The sequence below is a fragment of the Oryctolagus cuniculus genome, chromosome 6, assembly GCF_051225735.1.
Source record: "Oryctolagus cuniculus isolate XC-2025 breed Fujian yellow rabbit chromosome 6, ASM5122573v1, whole genome shotgun sequence".
Lineage (NCBI taxonomy): Eukaryota > Metazoa > Chordata > Mammalia > Lagomorpha > Leporidae > Oryctolagus > Oryctolagus cuniculus.
In genome coordinates, this window is record NC_142872.1 from 106,743,790 (window position 1) to 106,763,236 (window position 19,447).

The window sequence follows — 19,447 nt, forward strand, 5'->3', positions numbered from 1 at the left end:
ATGTGTGCTTTTAGTATTTCAGTGAGATAGGAAATGAGATCAAAGCCAAGGATGAAGAGGAGAACCTGTTGGGGAGGTTAGGGAGAGCAGAGAAGCATGGAACAACTCAGAGAGTGGGAAGGGAACAGGCAAAGCATACAGTGCTATCTCCATACTTATGGAGAGAAACAAGATTCTAGAAAGTGATGAGATCTATCCAGTACCACGTGATGGTTCTTACCAACTGGTTAGAGTAAAGCTTTTATAATTACTTATAATAAAGTATTAAATAACATGTAAAGCCAAATTCCTTTTATGTCATTGGAAGTTTTTTATATCTCAAATTTCTGATTGTTTTAGGAAGTGACAACCTAAGGTAGTATTTTTGTGCCATAACAAGTATTATTTATCGGAGTGCTGTTCTTCATCCTATCAATAATATATCTAGCATTTGTTTTATTTTTTAAAATGATTTATTTTATTTTAAAGAGAGAGAAAGAGAGGGAGAGGGAGAGGGAGAGAGAGAGAGGTCTCCCATCTGTTGATTCACTCTCCAAATGGCCACAACAGAGCTGAGCTGATCCAAAACCAGCAGTCAGGAGTTTCCTCCAGATTTCCCGTATGGGTGTAAGGGCCCAAGGACTTGGTCCATCTTCTGCTTTCCCAATTGCATTTGCAGGGAGCTGGACTGGAAGTGGAACAGCTGGGACTTGAACTGGTGCCCATACGGGATGCCGGCACTGCAGCCTGGGGCTTTAACCCTCTGTGCCACAGCTCTGGCCCCACATTTGTTTTCTAAAATCTTAAGTTGGAGAGCTTGGTTCTGATTACAGTAAAATAAATGGCCCTGGTATTACTCCTTTCTTTAGTTATTATCATTAGTTCTTGTAGATGACATAGCGCTGACCAACCCCCTAATGAAGCTGATTCTCTCTGAGGCCCCTGGTCATAGGGTAACTACCAGCTGCAGCTGTTTATCCTCTCTTCAACTACATATGCAGTTTCTTTGGCCCCCCGCTAAGGGCTCCAGTGAGATATGCTGCCGGAAGAAAATTCGATAATGGATAGGAAGAAATATGATGAACTTTGCCTTGTCTTTCCTTTTTCGTTTTGCTGAGTTTTCAAGAGGCAAGCTGTGTATAGACTAAGTACAGGTAAGTGCTATCAAAGTAGGAGCCCTGACTTCTGTAACAATGCCGCATACAAGTGTCTGGCTCAGTAAGTATTTGTTATGTTCAATCTTGCGAATCTTGTGCTTTGGGGCCCACAGAGATGAGCCACATCTGAGACACTTCATTTATTTAAGCATTTTGTGAATGATCTATGCCCAAAGAATGTTTGCCAAATAGATTACTGCTCTGTAGAATCTAAGATGTCCCAGCACAGTTCACAGGCTGTAAACAAACTTTCAAGTGGGTGGTGATCCTCTGTCTGGCCCAGGACTGAGTCACGGATGGTTTTCTTGTCACTTTCCTGTATGGTGCCCCTCTCTTCCAGGCATACCTGCTCTGCACTGAGAGCTCCTTGAGGAAGGTGTATGCTTACCTGCTGCAGGAAAAATTACTGTCTAGTTTACAATGACTCAGGTCATTAGCATAAGCAAGTGGAGGCCATAATTCAGCACTGCATTCTGGAGTGTCAGCTAGAGAAAGGTCCTGTTGCTTTGCAGGGTGGTTGCAAATATAGATTCAAAAACATAATTATGGGGCTGGCGCTGTGGCATAGTGGGTCAAACCTCCACCTGCAGTGCTGGCATCCCATATGGGCACTGGTTCATGTCCCAGCTGTTCCACTTCTGATCCAGCTCTCTGCTATGGTTTGGGAAAGCAGTAGAAGATAGCCCAGGTCCTTGGGCCCCTGCATCTGCATGGGAGACCTGGAAGAAGCTCCAGGCTCCTGGCTTTGGATCAGCACAGCTCCGGCCATTGCAACCATTTGGGGAGTGAACCAGCGGTTGGAAGACCTCTCTTTCTCTCTCTCTCTGTCTCTCCTTCTCTTTCTGTGTAACTCCAACTTTCAAATAAATAAATAAATACATCTTTAAAAAGGAAACTAAAACCATAATTACATATAGTAAGAAATCCATAAACTGGCTTTTGGGGTGGGGGCATTCCCTAAACCCCTTCCCAGATAGAAGTTCTGCTATTTTCTCTAATTCTTTGGCATTCATTTTCAGTAACACACCTCACACCTATTATCCCATTTCACCCTAACCTGTCAGAGACCTACTTTAATATTTTACTCAGGCACAGGTATCGGCCACCTCCATCTGTGGGAACGACACAGATGAAAAGCTTCAGAAATGCTTCTAACCTTGACCCAATTCAACTTTAGGGAGCTATCCTCTGGCAAAAGTTCACACTGTTTGCAAAGATAGATTTATAAAGATATTCATCACATTTAGACTGGGGAAAAACTGGAAGTAACCTCTAGGTTGCCAATGGGGTGTTGGCTAAAGTGACATCATGTAACTGAAAATTCAACCACCTTAGAAATGAAGTTACAAGAAAAGCTTCTTTGACATGAAACAGAGAGTTCCCAGTCTGTTTAGGGAGTTGCTGACAAGCCCTATTTGGCCCTACAGGCCCACACTGCTCCTCTCTGTCCCTGGCTCAGGCCCTAGGAGCTGGTTTCCATGCACTGCATCAGGGGCCCACAGACTCACAGGTCCCCGGCTGGATTTGGCTAGAGGGAGGCACTGACAGGAGACTGGAAGGCAAGAAGGCATTGGTCACTCCAGGTCCATTCTCTACCTGGCCACAGGTGAGCAATGGCCAGCTTCCTCCTCCAAAAGGCACCAATTCTGTTGGGGGGACCTCTCCTGCAGTTGTATTTTCAGGTTCTGTAACCCTCTGGGTTCTGGAGACCCCTCTCTTGCCTGTTCAGGCTCAGGGCTGGTAATGGCCATCCTGGGTTGTTACCGCTGGGATACTGCACCACCCCTACTGATTTTACCAAACCCTACCTACATTTTCGTAAATCAGCTAAATCAGCTCTTTATTAAATTCTTCTTAAAAACTCCATCTGAGGATCTTCTTTGATACAGGGGAAAAGCAGGTTGTAAAAAAAAATCAGTAACATTTTCTTTTTTTTGGGGGGGGGGTGATGGGTAATATAATAAGTATATTACTGCAGGGGGGCAATATGAGTACTGGGAAAATTCTTATTTTTACATTAATGTTCCAATTTAAAATTTTTCCTGTTTTTAAGTTATTCCTTTAAAAAATATTGGCATGATGAATACCGTGTGGCCAGTTTTGAAGAACAAAAGAATACGGGCAGGATTAGCTGGACTTCAATGGAACCAAGCGGCTTCTCTCTACTCAGGATAAAGATGCTGCTGGGAGCCCTCAAACGGCAGTTTAGTGCTTTTCCAAGTCTTTTAGCTACATCCAGTTGAAACCGATCCTTTTGTCTACAGACTACTTGCTGTTACTTGAGAGGAAGGCAAGCCATGGATGGAGCAGGACGTGAAAAAATAGCTGTATCAACAACACCCACATTGCCGCACGGGCCCAAGCTCGCCCAAGGAAGCCAAACCAAGCAAAGCTGCTGGCACGGTTGCAACGGCCAAGTCTGGACGGTCCATCTGTGCTTCAACCCTGGCTTCTCCTCATGGCTTCAACAGATGTTCACAGAGCTGGAATGTCCACAAATGCCCTGAGCAACAGCTGACACTTCAACCCTCACGGAGCGCACTTCTGCCAAACAGCCAAAGCCAATGTCAGCAAAGATCTCGGGCACAACAGAACGCGTCTTCCTACAGAGGGTGGAACCGCTGCGTGCCTGGCCCTGTGCTAGGAGATTCCACTGCTGCCTCATTCCCGACAACCCCAGGAAGAGCCGAAGCTCTGGGCAGTCGTCCTGGACTTAGGGAATCTCACAGACGCTGATGGTGAGAGAAACAGCAGTTTTCTGATGAGCTCTTTACAATCACCCGACTGATACTGTGGGCCACAGTGGCTGGTGAGAACTTCCCAGAGATGCCGCACCTCCGGGGTGGCTCTGTGACCCACTGCTCGGGGGCTATCGGCTGAGAGCTCTGTGACCAAGGCTGGCCTTGGCTCTGGCAAACCCTGAGCCTGTTTGTGAGGAGTGTCACAGTGGGTTCTATGCAGCAGCTTCTACCTTCCCAGACTTGATACCCAGGACCTTCAGTCCCCGGAGTAGAAATCTGGCTTGATTTTGAAGTCTTAGACGACATGGGTAGGGACAAGGCAGGTTCGAGTTACACCCCAGAAGGCCAAGAATGTCACTTATAGCACCTGCAGGTACAATCACGCTGCCTTTTCTGAGGTGAGTGAGCAGCTCTTCAGGTATTTTTTTTTTCTAATAGGGAGATCAAGCTTTGTGAGTTGAGGTCAGGGGTGCATGCTTATATACCCAAACCTCCCCAGACAAGGCCAGAGTCCCTGAGAGATGCGCAAGGGGCCAATTACTCTGTGCAGGTCAATCTGCCACGTGACATGAGACATACACGTCTCATGGCTCCTACACCCCTTGGCCTGCTCTGAGCTTCATGCCATTGGCCCTTTTAGGGTCAAGAGGTTCACTCAGACCCCTGGCAGGTGCTAACAGACTGATAAGTGAACTGGTGTATTTTAAAGCTAGAAACCCACCTAGAAGCTCATAGGGATTCCAGCTGCTTGCGCAATTGGGAAAACAGCTTTTATACACGTCACCCCAGCTCTCTTGAAGTTTTATTCTTTTGCAAAATGGGATGGCTGAACAAAGTCAGCGGTGTTGGATCTTTAAGGTATGTGAAGTTAAGGCAAAGTGAATTCGAATGGATACAAGCATGGATTAAACATCTCCCATCTATATGCATTATGCATAGATGCTGTGGCAATAGTGAGTAAAAAATAACAAAAAAGCTTATTGTTGGTGGAATAACACAGAATGTATCCTTTTGTGTCTGGCTTCTCCATCTCAGCATACTGTTTTTGAGCTTTATTCATGGTCTCTGTGTGTATCAGACACTTGTTTCCTTTTGTTGTGGTGTAGCATTCCATTGTATGAACATATCATACTTTGTTTACCGACTGATGGGCATTTGGGGTGATGATGAATACAGCTGCTCTGCACGTATGTCTACAAGTCTTTTCAGAGGCATGCCTTTTCATTTTCTTCTTCTTTAAAATATTTACTTATCTGAGAGGCAGAGTTACAGACAGAGAGAGGAAGAGACAGAGAGAAAGGTCTTCCATCTGCTGGTTCACTCCCCAAATGGCTGGAACAGCCAGAGCTGGGCTCATTTGAAGCCAGGATCTAGGAGCTTCTTAGGGGCCTCCCACACGGGTGCAGGGGCCCAAGGACTTGGGCCATCTTTTACTGTTTTTTTTCAGGCCATCAGCAGGGAGCTGGATTGGAAGTGGAGAACATGGGACTCGAACTGGTACCCGTATGGGATGCCAACACCACAGGCAGAGGCTTAACCTACAATGCCACAGTGCTGGCCCCAGGCACGTGTTTTCTTAACTCCTCTGTAAATACATACCTGAGAGTGAAACTGTTTGGTCACATAGTAAATGTACAGTTAACTTCGCAAGAAACGGCCAAAATCTTTTATAGAATGGTTAGAGTATTTCCCATTTGCCCCAGCTTAGTATGAGAGTTCCTGTTTCCAGCATTTGATATTGTATAGACCAAAAATACACTGTGGGATACTCTTGACTTGAAGTTCCACAGCAGGAAACATGGATTTGTAGGGAGGGAGTCAGATCGGTGGTGTCTGTTTGGGGTGGGGTTGGAGTGCATTTACTGCAGAGCGGGCTGAGCAGTGCAGGTTTTGATCACAGAGGTGGTCACCCAGGCATTAGTGAAGACTGGGCACCTGGCACTGTAGCACAGTAGGCTAAGCCTCTGCCAGTGGTGTTGGTTCGTGTTCCAGCTGCTCCTCTTCCAATCCAGCTCTGCGCTTATGGCCTGGGAAAGCAGCGGAAGATGGCCCAAAGTGATTGGGCCTGTGCATCCACAGTGGGAGACCCAGAAGAAGATTCTAGCTCCTGGTTCGGTCCATCTCAGGCCATTGTGGCCATCTGGGGAGTGAACCAGCAGATGGAAGATCTTTTCCTCTATCTTTCCATGTCTGTAACTACCTCTCAAATAAATAAAATTTTAAAGAAACCCTCATTGAATTGTACACTGAAAATGGGTTCCTTTTATCATATGAAGATCATACATAAAAAAAGTTGCTTTAAAATGGTTTCTATCACAATAACAACAAAAGGATACCTAAATTAATAGATATTGTACAGCATTCTACTCTAGAAGTACATCTCAGCATTGGGGACACCTGTACATTTCCAGACAAGCTCCGGAGGTCTACTAACTTGGAAAGGTCGAGGCTAGCCTAGATGATGTCTCAAGTCCTCCAATGCCCCAGACCCTACAGAATGCAAGGCAGGTTAGTGGCCGGTCTAGATGTCACTCTTCTCTACCCTTGATCTGGCCACAGCCCCATCAGCCCCGCGCTCTGGCTGACGATACTGCGTCATCCCCATGGAATCGTGTGGCGTGACCCTGGGCTGCTTTTCTCAGCACCGCCCTCCCCAGCAGTCCTAACAGAGGCGTCTATTTCTGGAGCAGCAGTTCTTCTAGCAGGAGGCGCTGTGCTCAAAATTAGTGGGTTGCGAATTAAGTCAGCAGAGAGACTGGCAACGTGCTTATTCGTGAGGACTTTACGGGTTTGTTTTCCAAACAGTCATTCACAATTTAAAGTGATTCACGGCTTTTTGGTTCTGCAAGATTGAAAAGGCAGAGTGGAGGAAATGATTAATTCATTGTTTACTACAGTACAACTATTACTGAAGCACCTGATGTTAGCTCAGCACTTTCTTCTTGAACTTGAATTTCTCTCCAGTATGCAGGTGGAATGCTCCATGCTCAAGATACCTATGAACTAAATGATGAAGGCTGGAATTTAGCAAATGCCTTTGAGGGGCTGTTGCTGCTCTGAATCGCAGAGTCTGGAGTTAAGTTTCCTTGTACGTCCCCAGTGTCTGCCACCGTTACGGCTGCCCTCACCCAGTGCATTGCAGGGGGCCTCCCAGGTAAACCCCCATTGAGCACAGGCTGGCTGAGGGTCTGCAAGTTGTCTTCAGCCACAGTAGCGGCACTGGTACAGCTACCGAGGGCAGGGCGGGTGAGGGAAGCAAGCACTCCCTCTCATGCACACCCATGCATCTGGAATTTCCCGCTCAGTCGGCTGTCAGATGGGTACAGAGGAAAGCAGGATAGTAGCGGCAGACATGCACTGCTCTTCACGTGTCGTCACAGCGGACACATCCACGAGGCGCCATCTCGTCCGCATTTGACGGACAAGGAAACTGGGACTGAGAGTGGTCACATAAGTACTGGAGCGGGGATGCCAATTCTGGAAAGCACAGAATCTGCTGTCTGAAAGAATCTGGATCTGGCCTGGAGAAGAGCACCTACATAATTAGTTATTAGCACTTCGTGATTTCCTAGGGGCCTGGTGGAATTGATGGTTAACGCTTGGCCTTCCGCATAGACGCTGAGTGGTCCTCTGTTTTTAGAGTCACTGCATCACCTTGTGGTCATGATGGGAACTGCACGTCCCCAAAGTCCCAGAGTCCTCGCTCAGAGCACTTGGTTTTCTCTGAGTCTGTCAGTTCTGTAACCACGGGGAAACATTCTGCTAGACACGGTGCCTGACAGGCTGACCTGCAGCACCGGGAGGGAGGGGCCGTGCACTTCCCTGGCGCATCCTCACCCGCCTGGGCTGCAGGTCCAGAGCCACGATGTTGTGTTTTTTTTTTTTTAAATTTACTTGAAAGAGTTAAAGAGTTACACAGAGAGAGGCAGAGAGAGAGAGAGAGAGAGAGAGAGGGAGGGAGGGAAGGAGAGAGGAGAGAGGGGAGGGGAGGGGAGGGAAGGGAGAGGAAAGGAGAGAGGAGAGAGGAGAGAGGCAGGTCTTCCATTCACTGGTTCACTCCCCAGATGGCTGCAACAGCCGGAGCTGCACCAATCCAAAGCCAGGAGCCAGGAGCTTCTTCCAGGTCTCCCATGCAGGTACAGGGGCCTAAGGACTTGGGCCATCTCCTACTGCTTTCCTAGGCCATAGCAGAGAGCTGGATTGGAAGTGGAGCAGCCGGGACTTGAACCGGTGCCCATAGGGGATGCCAGCACTGCAGGTGGCGGCTTTACCCGCTATGCCACAGTGCCGGCCACAGCCATGATGCTTCTTAAGCTGGGGCTCCGGTAGACAGCAGAGCTCCTCACTCTGCCCTCAATTTCCTTTGGAACCTTCCACACCCTGCTCCCACCCTGCCCGGTAATGCTGGCTGTGGATGTGTTCGATTATTCTCTCTCCATGTTATTCCCCTCTGAGAGCAGATGGAAATGCAGATTCTTTATATTAACTTGCCCTAAGAGTTGCCTCTTTGCTATATCAGCTAATTCGATCGTATCTCAGCCACACTACACAGCCTTGGACAATTCACCTGATCTCAGTGGGAATAAGAATCTGTCAAAGGTTCTGATGATTAAATGAAATGCTGCATTTCAATGCATTTGGTAAACAGTAACTAAACGTGCACATACAGTCAAAGCCTGCCTGTGATGTTGTTGCTGTCTTAGTCTGGGTGAGCACACCCTGCTTTTTACACGACCATGAAAACTGCCCAACGATGCATTTCTCAGAACCATTCCGTAAGCAACCGTAGCATAACTGTATAATGATTATCAGCAAATATTTCTTCCCCACTCACACGCTGCTTCACATCAGTGGAACACAGATCTCTGTAAGAGGTAGGGGGTGAGCACCTGCGTGGGTCCAGGCGGGAGAAGAGGTAAGAAAGCTTTTACAACCATGAGGAAGGCCAGGATCACTGCCCCATGGTCAGATACAGGGAACAGCCCTCCTGTGTTTGGCCTCAAACATCTCTTAAAATGTGACATTCCGGTATTGTTGGTCCTATGTCACCTTCACCAAAATCCTGAAGCAGGTGTGAAAATACCTGTGTGTGTTTTAAAGATGAAGAAGTAGATCAACAGGGAAAGGAAAGAATTTTCTCAGGTGCTCAGAGTGGCAGAGTTGACTTCAGAATGGGCATCTTGGGGTTTCTGACCAGGGTACCCCTCAGAGTAACTTTTCACGATACAGAACAGGGCTTCCAAACGTTTTCTGCCAGTGAGCTGCAGTAAGACAGCAGATGCTCACACAAAAGTGCACAACGGAACTAAAGTGCCAACAGTATTTGCCCTTTATCATGTACAAGTTCCACTCACAAAACTGACTCTCAGTCCACAGGCAGACGGAGGCTTGTGGTTTGGAAAACCTGATCCGTAAGGTTCACAAACAGTCCCCATAGGATGTGTGACCTCTGCAACTGCCCACAGTTTCAAATGGACGTCATGGCAAAGCGAACCAACAGGGACACCAGGTAGACCCAGGAAAGCCCACCAGCTGGAACCTACCTAGCTCTTGACACAAGACTTTAAAATGACTGTGTTACAGCTGCTACGTCCTACCACATCTTGAACACAGGCAATGGTGCTTACCTCTTCACACATCAAACTCCGCCCACCCCACAATTCCACATCCTAAAGGTAGCAGAGGCATCACGCTCCCCGCATTAAGCATTTTGCCCAAAGGCTACTCAGTAAATACTGGCTCACTTAACACACGAAAAAATGCATAGCAACAGTGCCACTTTATTTTCACAACTCAAAGGCACTCGGAGTTCCAAAGGCCAAGGCAGCAACTTGGTCTATGTAAGATCTGAGTGTTAAAAATTAGTGGTCACAAGTTTCTTTCTTTTTTTTTTCTTTCTTTTTTGACAGGCAGAGTGGACAGTGAGAGAGAGACAAAGAGAGAAAGGTCTTCGTTTTGCCGTTGGTTCACCTTCCAATGGCCGCCGCCAGTGCGCTGCGGCAGGCGCACCGCGCTGATCTGAAGGCAGGAGCCAGGTGCTTCTCCTGGTCTCCCATGGGGTGCAGGGCCCAAGCACTTGGGCCATCCTCCACTGTACTCTCTGGCCACAGCAGAGAGCTGGCCTGGAAGAGGGGCAACCAGGACAGAATCCGGCGCCCGACCAGGACTAGAACCCGGTGTGTTGGCGCCGCAAGGCGGAGGATTAGCCTATTGAACCACGGCTCCGGCCACAAGTTTCATCCTACTGCGATCACCCAGGGGAAACTCGGAGTTCCAGTGGAGGGAGAAATCAGGAAGAGAAGGATGGGCATCGTTCTCATTCCTGCACTCGCTCCTAGTACGCAGGCAGCATGCTGTGAAGCAGGCCCGTGCCTTCAGACAGATGCCACTTTGCAATGAAGCTTTTCGGTCCCTTTCCTTGGTGACCTAACTGTCCCTTAGGCCTGTTGACCTTCAGTAAGAGTCTGACCAATGCAACTTAATTGTAATGCACGACGCACAGTTGGCTCAGCATTGCAGGTTAGACATATACATTTGGAATGGAAGGCTGTGACAGGTTTCAGGAATGTCCCTTCAAAGCACTAGGGACTCTCTCTGCTGTGAGTCCTGGCCCTAACATTATCAGCCTTTGCTTTATGAGAGTCAGGTGACCCAAGAGGAAAAGGCTGCGCAGCCTGAAGCACCAGGTCCACACTGGTGTCTTGCCTGCAGCTACCCACTGATGTGAGTGGCAGCTTCTGTCCCTGACTGGCCAAGTGAAAATCTAGTATCCCTGGGGACACACAGGGTGCCAGGACAACTCCGGTCCCCTGCAGGAGGGACTGGAGTGAAACAGCAACTCCTCAAGGCCACTGCCAGTGGGAAGGAGAGGGGGCTACATCCGTGTCCTCTTCTTTGGGCAAAAAAGTCAGCCCTTCCTTACATGGACCCACTCGGGGAACACCTGTACCCCTGCAACCCAGGCGGTGCGGCACTGAGAGACGCAGGGAGGGAAGGTGTTGGATCGAAACCCTCGCTTTGTTCTCTTTGAACAAATTGGGGGAAGAAAAAAAGATTGCGTTGTGGTCCTCAGGGCTCTGCCTTGGAATTCTGCTTGTGAATTAGTCATTCATAGCGAAGCTTTCGATACAACACCCAAAAACCATCCCAATAACAGCCTCATATTTACATGGTGCTGTTAAAAATAATGTCAAAATGTTTCCGAGATGCAGGGAAATCAGAAATGCTTTTGAAAACTGCAGTGACCACAATAATTGCAAAGCAGCGGGAGAGAAGATAGGGAATAGGAGCCTTAGGTCCAGGAGGCTCTGGGTTGGAAGGCGGCTCAGGTCCTGCCTCCTTCCATGGTAGGCACGAGGTAAGTGCCCGCTCAGCTTCCTCCTGACAAGATGGGAACAGAACACTTCCCCTACAAGACAGCAGCGAGAATTAAACAAAGGCACAACCTGTTACTTTATTAAGTCAGTTAATCAGATCTCCCTTCCCACTTGTATTTAGTAAGTATGTGCTCTGCGCTGTGTATGCACTTCTGTTTACATGTCAGTTTCACGTATGTTTCACATTCCCTTCCATTAACTTAACTGAAGCCTATGTTTCCTCCCCAGCCTCCAGGGCTGGTTGAAACAGGAAAAGAGAAAAGACATTAACTACATTTCGCATATGAAAAAAAAAAAAATAAGTCCCACAGAGAGAGTGAGTTAATTACCCAGCCAAGCCGGAAGTGCTATTTTTTTTTACCTTTCACATTCTGCTAAGTCCTAGATTAGCCGCGTGTAGCCAGAGGATGGGGCATGTCAACTTTGAGGGAACCTGTTCATGTTTTAGTCACTTGTATTTGTCCTCATTCACGACCCTGCGTTCCCAAACTGGGGCAGCACTCAGCGCTCGCGTCCATCACAAGGGGGCGTGGGTGGGCAGTCGCCCCCCAGGAGGAGCCCTGGTCCGGCGGCTCGGCCATGCGAGCGCGCGCGCGGCTGAAACAGAAGACGCGGCACCCCGACACCAACCTTTCTCTTCCTGGGGATAGGCTCGTCGAAGAGCAGGTTGCCGGCCTCCGCCTCATCGATGCCGTCGTCCGGAGGCGGCGCGGGGCTGCGGAAGGGCTTGAAGCTGTCAGCCGAGAGCGGCGGCGATGGCGTGGACGGGTTGGACTGGTCGCTGGGGGCGCTCCAGCTCCAGTAGCCGCTGCTGCTGCTGCTGGAGGGCACGCCGCCGCCCTCTTTCCAGGATCCGCTCAGGCCCTCTGCACGGGACACAGACACAGCGTCAGCGGGCCGGGGCAGGGGCACCTGCAGCCTCCGCATCCCACTCAGCCTCTGGGAATGCAAGTGGTATTCTAGTTCTACATGGCCTCCCACGGCACCCTGCAGCGGATGAACGTTTAGATATCCTAGCCAGAGGGTACATCTTCTGATGGGGGCTGCACTGAGATCACTTGTTCCTTGGCATGATAATGAAAAACAAAAAACCAAAAATCAAAACACATAGATGGTCTCGCTCACTCAGTTTGAGGAGCTCTGAATTTATGGACTGCAGCTTTTCTAAGTCAGGGGTATTATTTGCAGTGTTGTTCCAAATTGTTCATATAGTCACTCTCATGCCAATTTCAACTTTTTTTTTTTTTAAAGGGTTTCACATAGGACTGTGAGTGATTCTTGGGATACATTTATAGGAAGTTCCCTTAAGATTTAAAAATGTAAGAGAAATAATTTCCAGATGGCTATCAGAGGCCATTGGCCATGTTGCTGATCAGAACAAATACTTACAACAATATTGTACCGTTAATGAGGGTTTTACACTTTACAAAGCTCATTCGTACACTCTCTAGCATTTTGACAGGCTCTGCCTCTCAGAGTAAAGGTTAGTATTCCCATTTTACAGATGTGGACACTGAGGCAGCGCCTAGTAATTAACCCAGGTCTGTTACAGGTCCTTTTCCCGCAGTGCCCCTGGGCCCTTGGAGGTGAGCATCCTATATCCTCATGGCCACAGGGGATGGGGTATGCATTTCCCACATTAAGTACTGACTGGTGGAAAACACTGTGCATTGTTTGCTAATGGGGGAGGGACTTCTGCCCAGTTAGAATGTCTTTGGGGGACTTTAGGAATCACTGGAAATTTGCTTTACCTTTCAAGATGCAGAATCTTACTTAGCATTTGCATAAATTCTACTTTCTCATTGGATAATTTTTCCTCCATATTCGTGTACATTTTGAATGTATTAAATGAATGTATTAAATGCACTGAATGCATTAAATGAATGTATTAAAACTACAAGGAAGAAAAAAAGCCCCCAAATGCCCCATTAAAAAAATACTGTACTCAGTAATGAAGTAAAGACAAATGGTAGGCTAGAATTCATGGAGAAATGTCTTTTCTATTTTTTAAAAAATGGTTATTTATTTATTTGAAAGGCAAAGCGAGAGAGTGAGAGAAATCTCATAGCAACTGGGAAGAACCAGGCAGATAACACAGTCTGGGTTTCCTAAGTGGGTAGCAGGGACCCACGTACTCCCACCATCACTTGCAGTCTCATAGGGTGTCCATTAGCACCTGGAATTGGAAGTGGAGCCGGGATTTGAACCTAAGCACACTGGTGTGGGATCTGGCCATCACAAGCGGCATCTTGACTGCTATGCCAGTGCCAGGTCTCGTGAAGAAAGTTCTTTCCTCCTCTTTTTTTTTTTTTTTCCAGGTTTTATTTATTTATTTGAAAGTTAGAGTTATATAGAAAGAGAGACAGAGAGAGATCTTCCATGTGCTGGTTCACCCGCCATATGGCTGCAGTAGCCTGGGTTGGGTCAGGCTAAAGCCAGGAGCCAGGAAATTCATCCAAGTCTCCCATGTGCAGGGGCCAAACCCTTAGGCCATCTGCTGCTGCTTTTCCCAGTCATTAGCAGTGAGCTGGATCAGAAGTGGAGCAGCCAGGGCTCCAATCAGTGCCCTTACGGGTGGGATGCCGGTGACACAGAGGCAGCTTTATCCACTATGCTATGCCAGCCCCAAGACATTTCTTAACTCCCTTTACCTGTTTAGGGATTTCCAGCATATTTCTCAACAATGTTAAGCAAAAAGTTCAGTTAGATGAATGAAGACTGAAGTTGAAATAGGAGAATTAAGTTACTGATTTCATCACATCAAGGTTCTTGTAGAATCAGACGGTCATTTATTCAGGCTCACACCTTTCCAGCATAACAAAACCAAATTAGTATTTCACTCCCTACAGCCTGCACAGAGCCGGATACACTCCTGGGCTGGAGCTGGCTCTTAGAAACAAGAAAGCTCCTCCCTTCAATTTAAAGGACTTCCAGAGGATCCTAATACAAGTCCGTAGGTGGTTTTACCTGATGTGAAAAGCTCATTTGGCAGGCCCAGGTGGCTTATAAAGATACCATAGCAGGCGCTTGTAAAATAGAATAATAAAGTTCTTGGAGCTAGATGTGTGATCCTGTTAAGTAGGTGGAACTGAGTTTATTTTGAGAACCAACCATTGTGGTGGTGTAGTAACATCACTTCATGTCAAAGTAAAAGTTAATTTGCTTCCAGGCTTATGAATGGCATCTCCTTTAGGAATATTATTAAATCAGAAGGGCAGAGTGATGCTGAAATGAATTTTCAGGAAAAAGTCAGGGCTGATTCATAATATTTTTTAGGGGATAGCAAATCCTTAAGATTGTCCAAGAATACAAACAGGCAAAACCAGGCACATAAGCCTTTGTGACCTAGAGATCATACAACAGTTCCCCCAAATTTACTGATACACAACAAATCTGGAGAAAGGCTTTTATTCCTTAAAAAAAAGGCCTTCATTATCATAAATTTTCCTATTTATGAATTTGCTGCATGTTGCAGGTGAAATGAGTGACATCAAACAGTTTCAGTTACTAGTTGAGTATTTTTAAAATCGTAAATGAACAATGAACTGCCCTGTTGTAGTACTAACAAAGGTTTGCACCGAAGGATCTAAAGATATGTCTGATTCTAACCTTTTAAGTACAAAGGAACATTAAAAATTCTCAATTGTCAAAAGAATCCAATGGTAAAAATGATTAATTTACAGTATACTTTTTTCCCCCCCTCTCTCTGATGATTCCATGGATTTCTGCAATTTTTTTTCCCTACACTATGTTTTGGGGGTGCCTTCAAGGGGTGCATACTGTAACTTTTAACAGCAACGCTCAGCTGAGAATGGTCAGGACCAGGTCTGCAGGAGGCGCCCACAGTGAGGGCAGGTCACAGGACGGGGCGGATGCGCTCCCCACAGGAGCGCCCCTTCCAGGGTCATGTGACAAGGTGGATTACCCCAGCCACCTTGAATCATGGTGTTGGGCCCCAGTAATTCATGACACTGATTTGAATTTCCAGCATTTGGTCATTCTTTCTGCTTATAACGGGATCACAGTAGACTCTGATGAGAACTTACTGGTTGTTAAACCAATTTATTTTAATATCTCCATGTTTCTAACCAAATGGTGTGTGAACCACAGCTCGATCTCACAACTGACTGTGTTGGGTTTTTTTGGTTTCCATTGCTCATGTGTCTCCTTCAACCTTCTCAGTGCATTTGGTTTCCTCCCCCAGGGAGTCCTCTGGGAATGCTCTTGCTAAAGCCACCAATGGCCTTCTTAATGCAGAACCCAGAAACATGCTTCTTAACGCTCTCCCTGAAACACACTTTCCCCTAGGATTCCTAATCAGACCAACAACCAAGGCAGAGGTGGAGTCAGTGATACAGACCCTCCCAACAAAGAAATGCCCAGAACCGGAAGGCTTTATATACTAATTCAACCAGATTTTTTTTTTTTTTTTTTTTTTTTTTTTTTTTTTGACAGGCAGAGTGGACAGTGAGAGAGAGAGACAGAGAGAAAGGTCTTCCTTTGCCGTTGGTTCACCCTCCAATGGCCGCCGCTGCAGCCGGCGCACCGCGCTGATCCGATGGCAGGAGCCAGGATCCAGGTGCTTTTCCTGGTCTCCCATGGGGTGCAGGGCCCAAGCACCTGGGCCATCCTCCACTGCACTCCCTGGCCATAGCAGAGAGCTGGCCTGGAAGAGGGGCAACCGGGACAGAATCCGGCGCCCCGACCGGGACTAGAACCCGGTGTGCCGGCGCCGCAAGGTGGAGGATTAGCCTATTGAGCCACGGCGCCGGCCTCAACCAGATTTTTAAAGAAAAACTAATTCCAATTCTTCTCAAGCTGTTCAAAACAATGGAAAGGGAGAGAATCCTCCCAAACTCCTTCTATGAGGCCAGCATCACCTCAATTCTTGAACTAGAAAAAGACAAAACAGAGAAAGAGAACTATAGACCAATTTCCCTGATGAACATAGACACAAGAATCCTCAACAAAATACTAGTCAATTGAGTCTAATGACACATCAGAAACATCATTCACCCAGACCAACTGGGATTTATCCCTGGTATGCAGGGATGGTTCAACATTTGCAAATTAATTAATGCGCTACATTTGATTACATCAAATTGAGAAGCTTTTGCACTGCAAAAGAAACACTCAGCAAAGTGAAGAGGCAACTGACAGAAAGGGAGAAATAATTTGCAAACTATGCAACTGATAAAGGGTTAATATCCAGAATATATAAAGAGCTCAAGAAACTCAACAATAACAAGACAAACAATCCAGTTGAGAAGTGGCAATTTTACAGGCATTTACAATGAAAAATGCTTATACAGGCTTTTTTTCAAAAGAGAAAGTCCAGATGGCCAACAGACACATGAAAAAATGCTCAGGATCACTACCCTTCAGGGAAATGCAAATCAAAACCACAATGAGGTTTCACCTCACCCCAGTTAGAATGGCTTTCATACAGAAATCAACAAACAGCAAATACTGGCAAGGATGTGGGGGAAAAGGTACCCTAATCCACTGTTGGTGGAATGTAACCTGGTAGAGTCACTGTGGAAGACAGTATGGAGATACCTCAGAAATCTGAATTGAGACCTGCCATATGACCCAGCCATCCCACTCCTGGGGATTTACCCAAGGGAAATGAAATCATCATATGAAAGAGTTGTCTGTAACCCCATGTTTATTGCAGCTCAATTCACAATAGCTAAGATATGGAATCAACCCAAATGTCTGTCAACTAAAGACTGGATAAAGAAATTATAGGGTAGGTATATCATGGAATACTACACAGTGGTAAAAAAAAATGAAATCCTGTCATTTGCAACAAAATGGATGCAACTGGAAAAGATTATACTTAGTGAAATAAGCCAGTCCCAAAAGGACAAATACCATGTGTTCTCCCTGATCTGTGCCAATAGAGTACCTAAAAGGTAATCTATAGAAGTGAAATTGATACTTTGAGATGTGATGACTTTGAATAGCCCTGGTCTCTACTGTTGAGGAACATTTTTTTTTATACTATTTGTTGAACTCTTTACTTAGTATAGGGTTAATCTTATATGTGTATAAAGTTAATTGAAAATGGATATTAGTAAAAAATAAGAATGGCAACAGGAGAGGAAGGAGGAGGAAGGGTGGGAGGGCAGGAAGGGTGAGAAGGATCACTGTGTTCCTAAATTTATATTTATAAAATGCTTTAAGTGTATATTCCTTAAACAAAAGGTTTCTGGGAAAAATACAAAACAAAATAAGTAAATAAGTCTTTAAAACATTATTTAATCTTTAGAGAGGTTTTTGATCCAACTACCTTCCCAATCAAATTAATACTGCTAGGGAAAATAACTTCACCAGCCCAATCTCCATTTACATGAGGATAAAAAGAACATGAACACTGTGAGGTTGTATTCTGACATGGCAGAAAACAGTGACAGAGCTCGAAGAATGTGAGCTGAATGGGTGGATGCATGAATGAAGTGCAGTGGGCATGATGACACGGACAGCCTTGGGGCCTCCATGTCTTCCACACTTCCCTTTGCTTCCTGCTACTGGCCAAGGGTTAACTGTTCATTATGTTTGACAGGAAGGGGGCGCCACAATGGGAGGATCTGCTCTTGATGTTCAGGGAGTCCCTCCCTAAGCCCGTTCCCAGACTTACCATTCGGCCGCACAGGAGGGCTTCGAACCAAAGGGCTGGTCGACAAGCTGGTTAGTACCATTGCAGCTGTCACCTTGTCCATGTCTAGCTCCTCTGAAGATTTCCTGTAAAACAGAAGGGACGTTGTTAACTGTGCCCACTCTGCAGCCGCCAGAGGCCAAGTGGGGTACTGTACCATACACTGACTTCTTTAACTCATCCCCATGAAAACCCTATGTTCTGTTGGCTTTATCAGCGAAGAAGCTGCAATCCAAGGGGCTGTCATTCAGTCAAGGTCACAGGGGAACTCCATCATTCCTTGTTCACTAACCAACTGTTTCTTGGCGGTGAGCTGAGGTACAGGTGATATGTGGTGAAGAGTTTCTACCTTCCTGGAGCGGATGGGCCGGTGGGAAGAATTGTCAGTAAACACAACCCAAAAGGAACCACATCATTTCTGATGGTGACCTGGCAGGAGGGGCTGCTGCTCTGGGGTGTGGGGGTGAGACGAGCTAAAGGGAGAGATCCAGGGTGACTTCATTTGCTGTCCTAACCATGAACAAGAGCAATTTACAGAGATCGGATAGGCTGGAGGAGAAATGTAAGTAAGCAGGACTGTTTAAATGCCAGTTTCAAAGTTTGCGTTTTCCATACCTGTTAGATGACAACAGATCATAGGAACACTGGCACTCATTCGTGGAGATGAAGAGGCTGCTCTGGTTTATTACTTTTGCCCAGTTTAACCCTGAATAAAGGTTCATAAGATAATGATCACAGTGATCGCAGTCAGCTTAAGTTATTTCAATAAAGAAGTTAAAATTGAGATGCAAAAACTGATGCAGTACATTGACATCAAATAAATTATCCTACCTCCTCCTGAGAGATGAACATTTTCAAATTAGGGAATAGTTGAAGCAGCACAACAGTGGATTAAGAAGCCACATCCACAAATGAATTGTCAGTTTGACGAATGTGGCTCTCATTCACAGGTGTGCTGCATAATTTGCAAAAGCAGTGAACTCTAAGACATAGAAACTTCATAGTATTGCTTCACAACTCAGTGGGAAAAGAAATTCTGAAAAAAAAAAATCAAATGGTCCCCAATTTGGAAAGTCTGCTCCATCACTATCAACATGCAGGTACAAAAATTATTACAATTTGGCTCTGCAGTGTCCATCATGATACTGTTATTATTCAAAGCTTGGTCTTTCAATCCAAAGTACCAAAAGATGGGAATATTTAATATTTTCTTTTAAAATTCTTTTCAAAGCGCCTTGTGCTCTTTCTCAGCAAAGGCTTCCATTAAAAGAGAGGTTACTTGTTTTTAGAAAGTAGCAATTGGGGCTGGTGCCGTGGCTCACTAGGCTAATCCTCTGCCTGTGGCGCCCACACCTGGGGTTCTAGTCCCAGTCGGGGCGCCGGATTCTGTCCCAGTTGCTCCTCTTCCAGTCCAGCTCTCTGCTGTGGCCCGGGAGGGCAGTGGAGGATGGCCCAAGTACTTGGGCCCTGCACCCGCATGGGAGACCAGGAAGAAGCACCTGGCTGCTGGCTTCGCATCAGCGCACTTCTGGT

The 19,447-nt window shown here is 46.4% G+C and overlaps 1 protein-coding gene across 2 annotated transcripts in view; it reads right to left on the bottom strand.

Annotated features, from left to right (window-relative positions):
* ZNF704 (zinc finger protein 704) overlaps positions 1-19,447 on the bottom strand; it is a 247,423-nt gene that overhangs the window by 42,141 nt on the left and 185,835 nt on the right. For both annotated transcript variants that reach the window (XM_002710562.6, XM_051844571.3), the window contains exons 3-4: positions 17,897-18,000; positions 11,884-12,119 (exon numbers count right to left, since the gene is read on the bottom strand). In XM_002710562.6, coding sequence (XP_002710608.5) covers positions 11,884-12,119; positions 17,897-18,000 — 340 coding nt within the window. The remainder of the gene's footprint in view (positions 1-11,883; positions 12,120-17,896; positions 18,001-19,447) is intronic.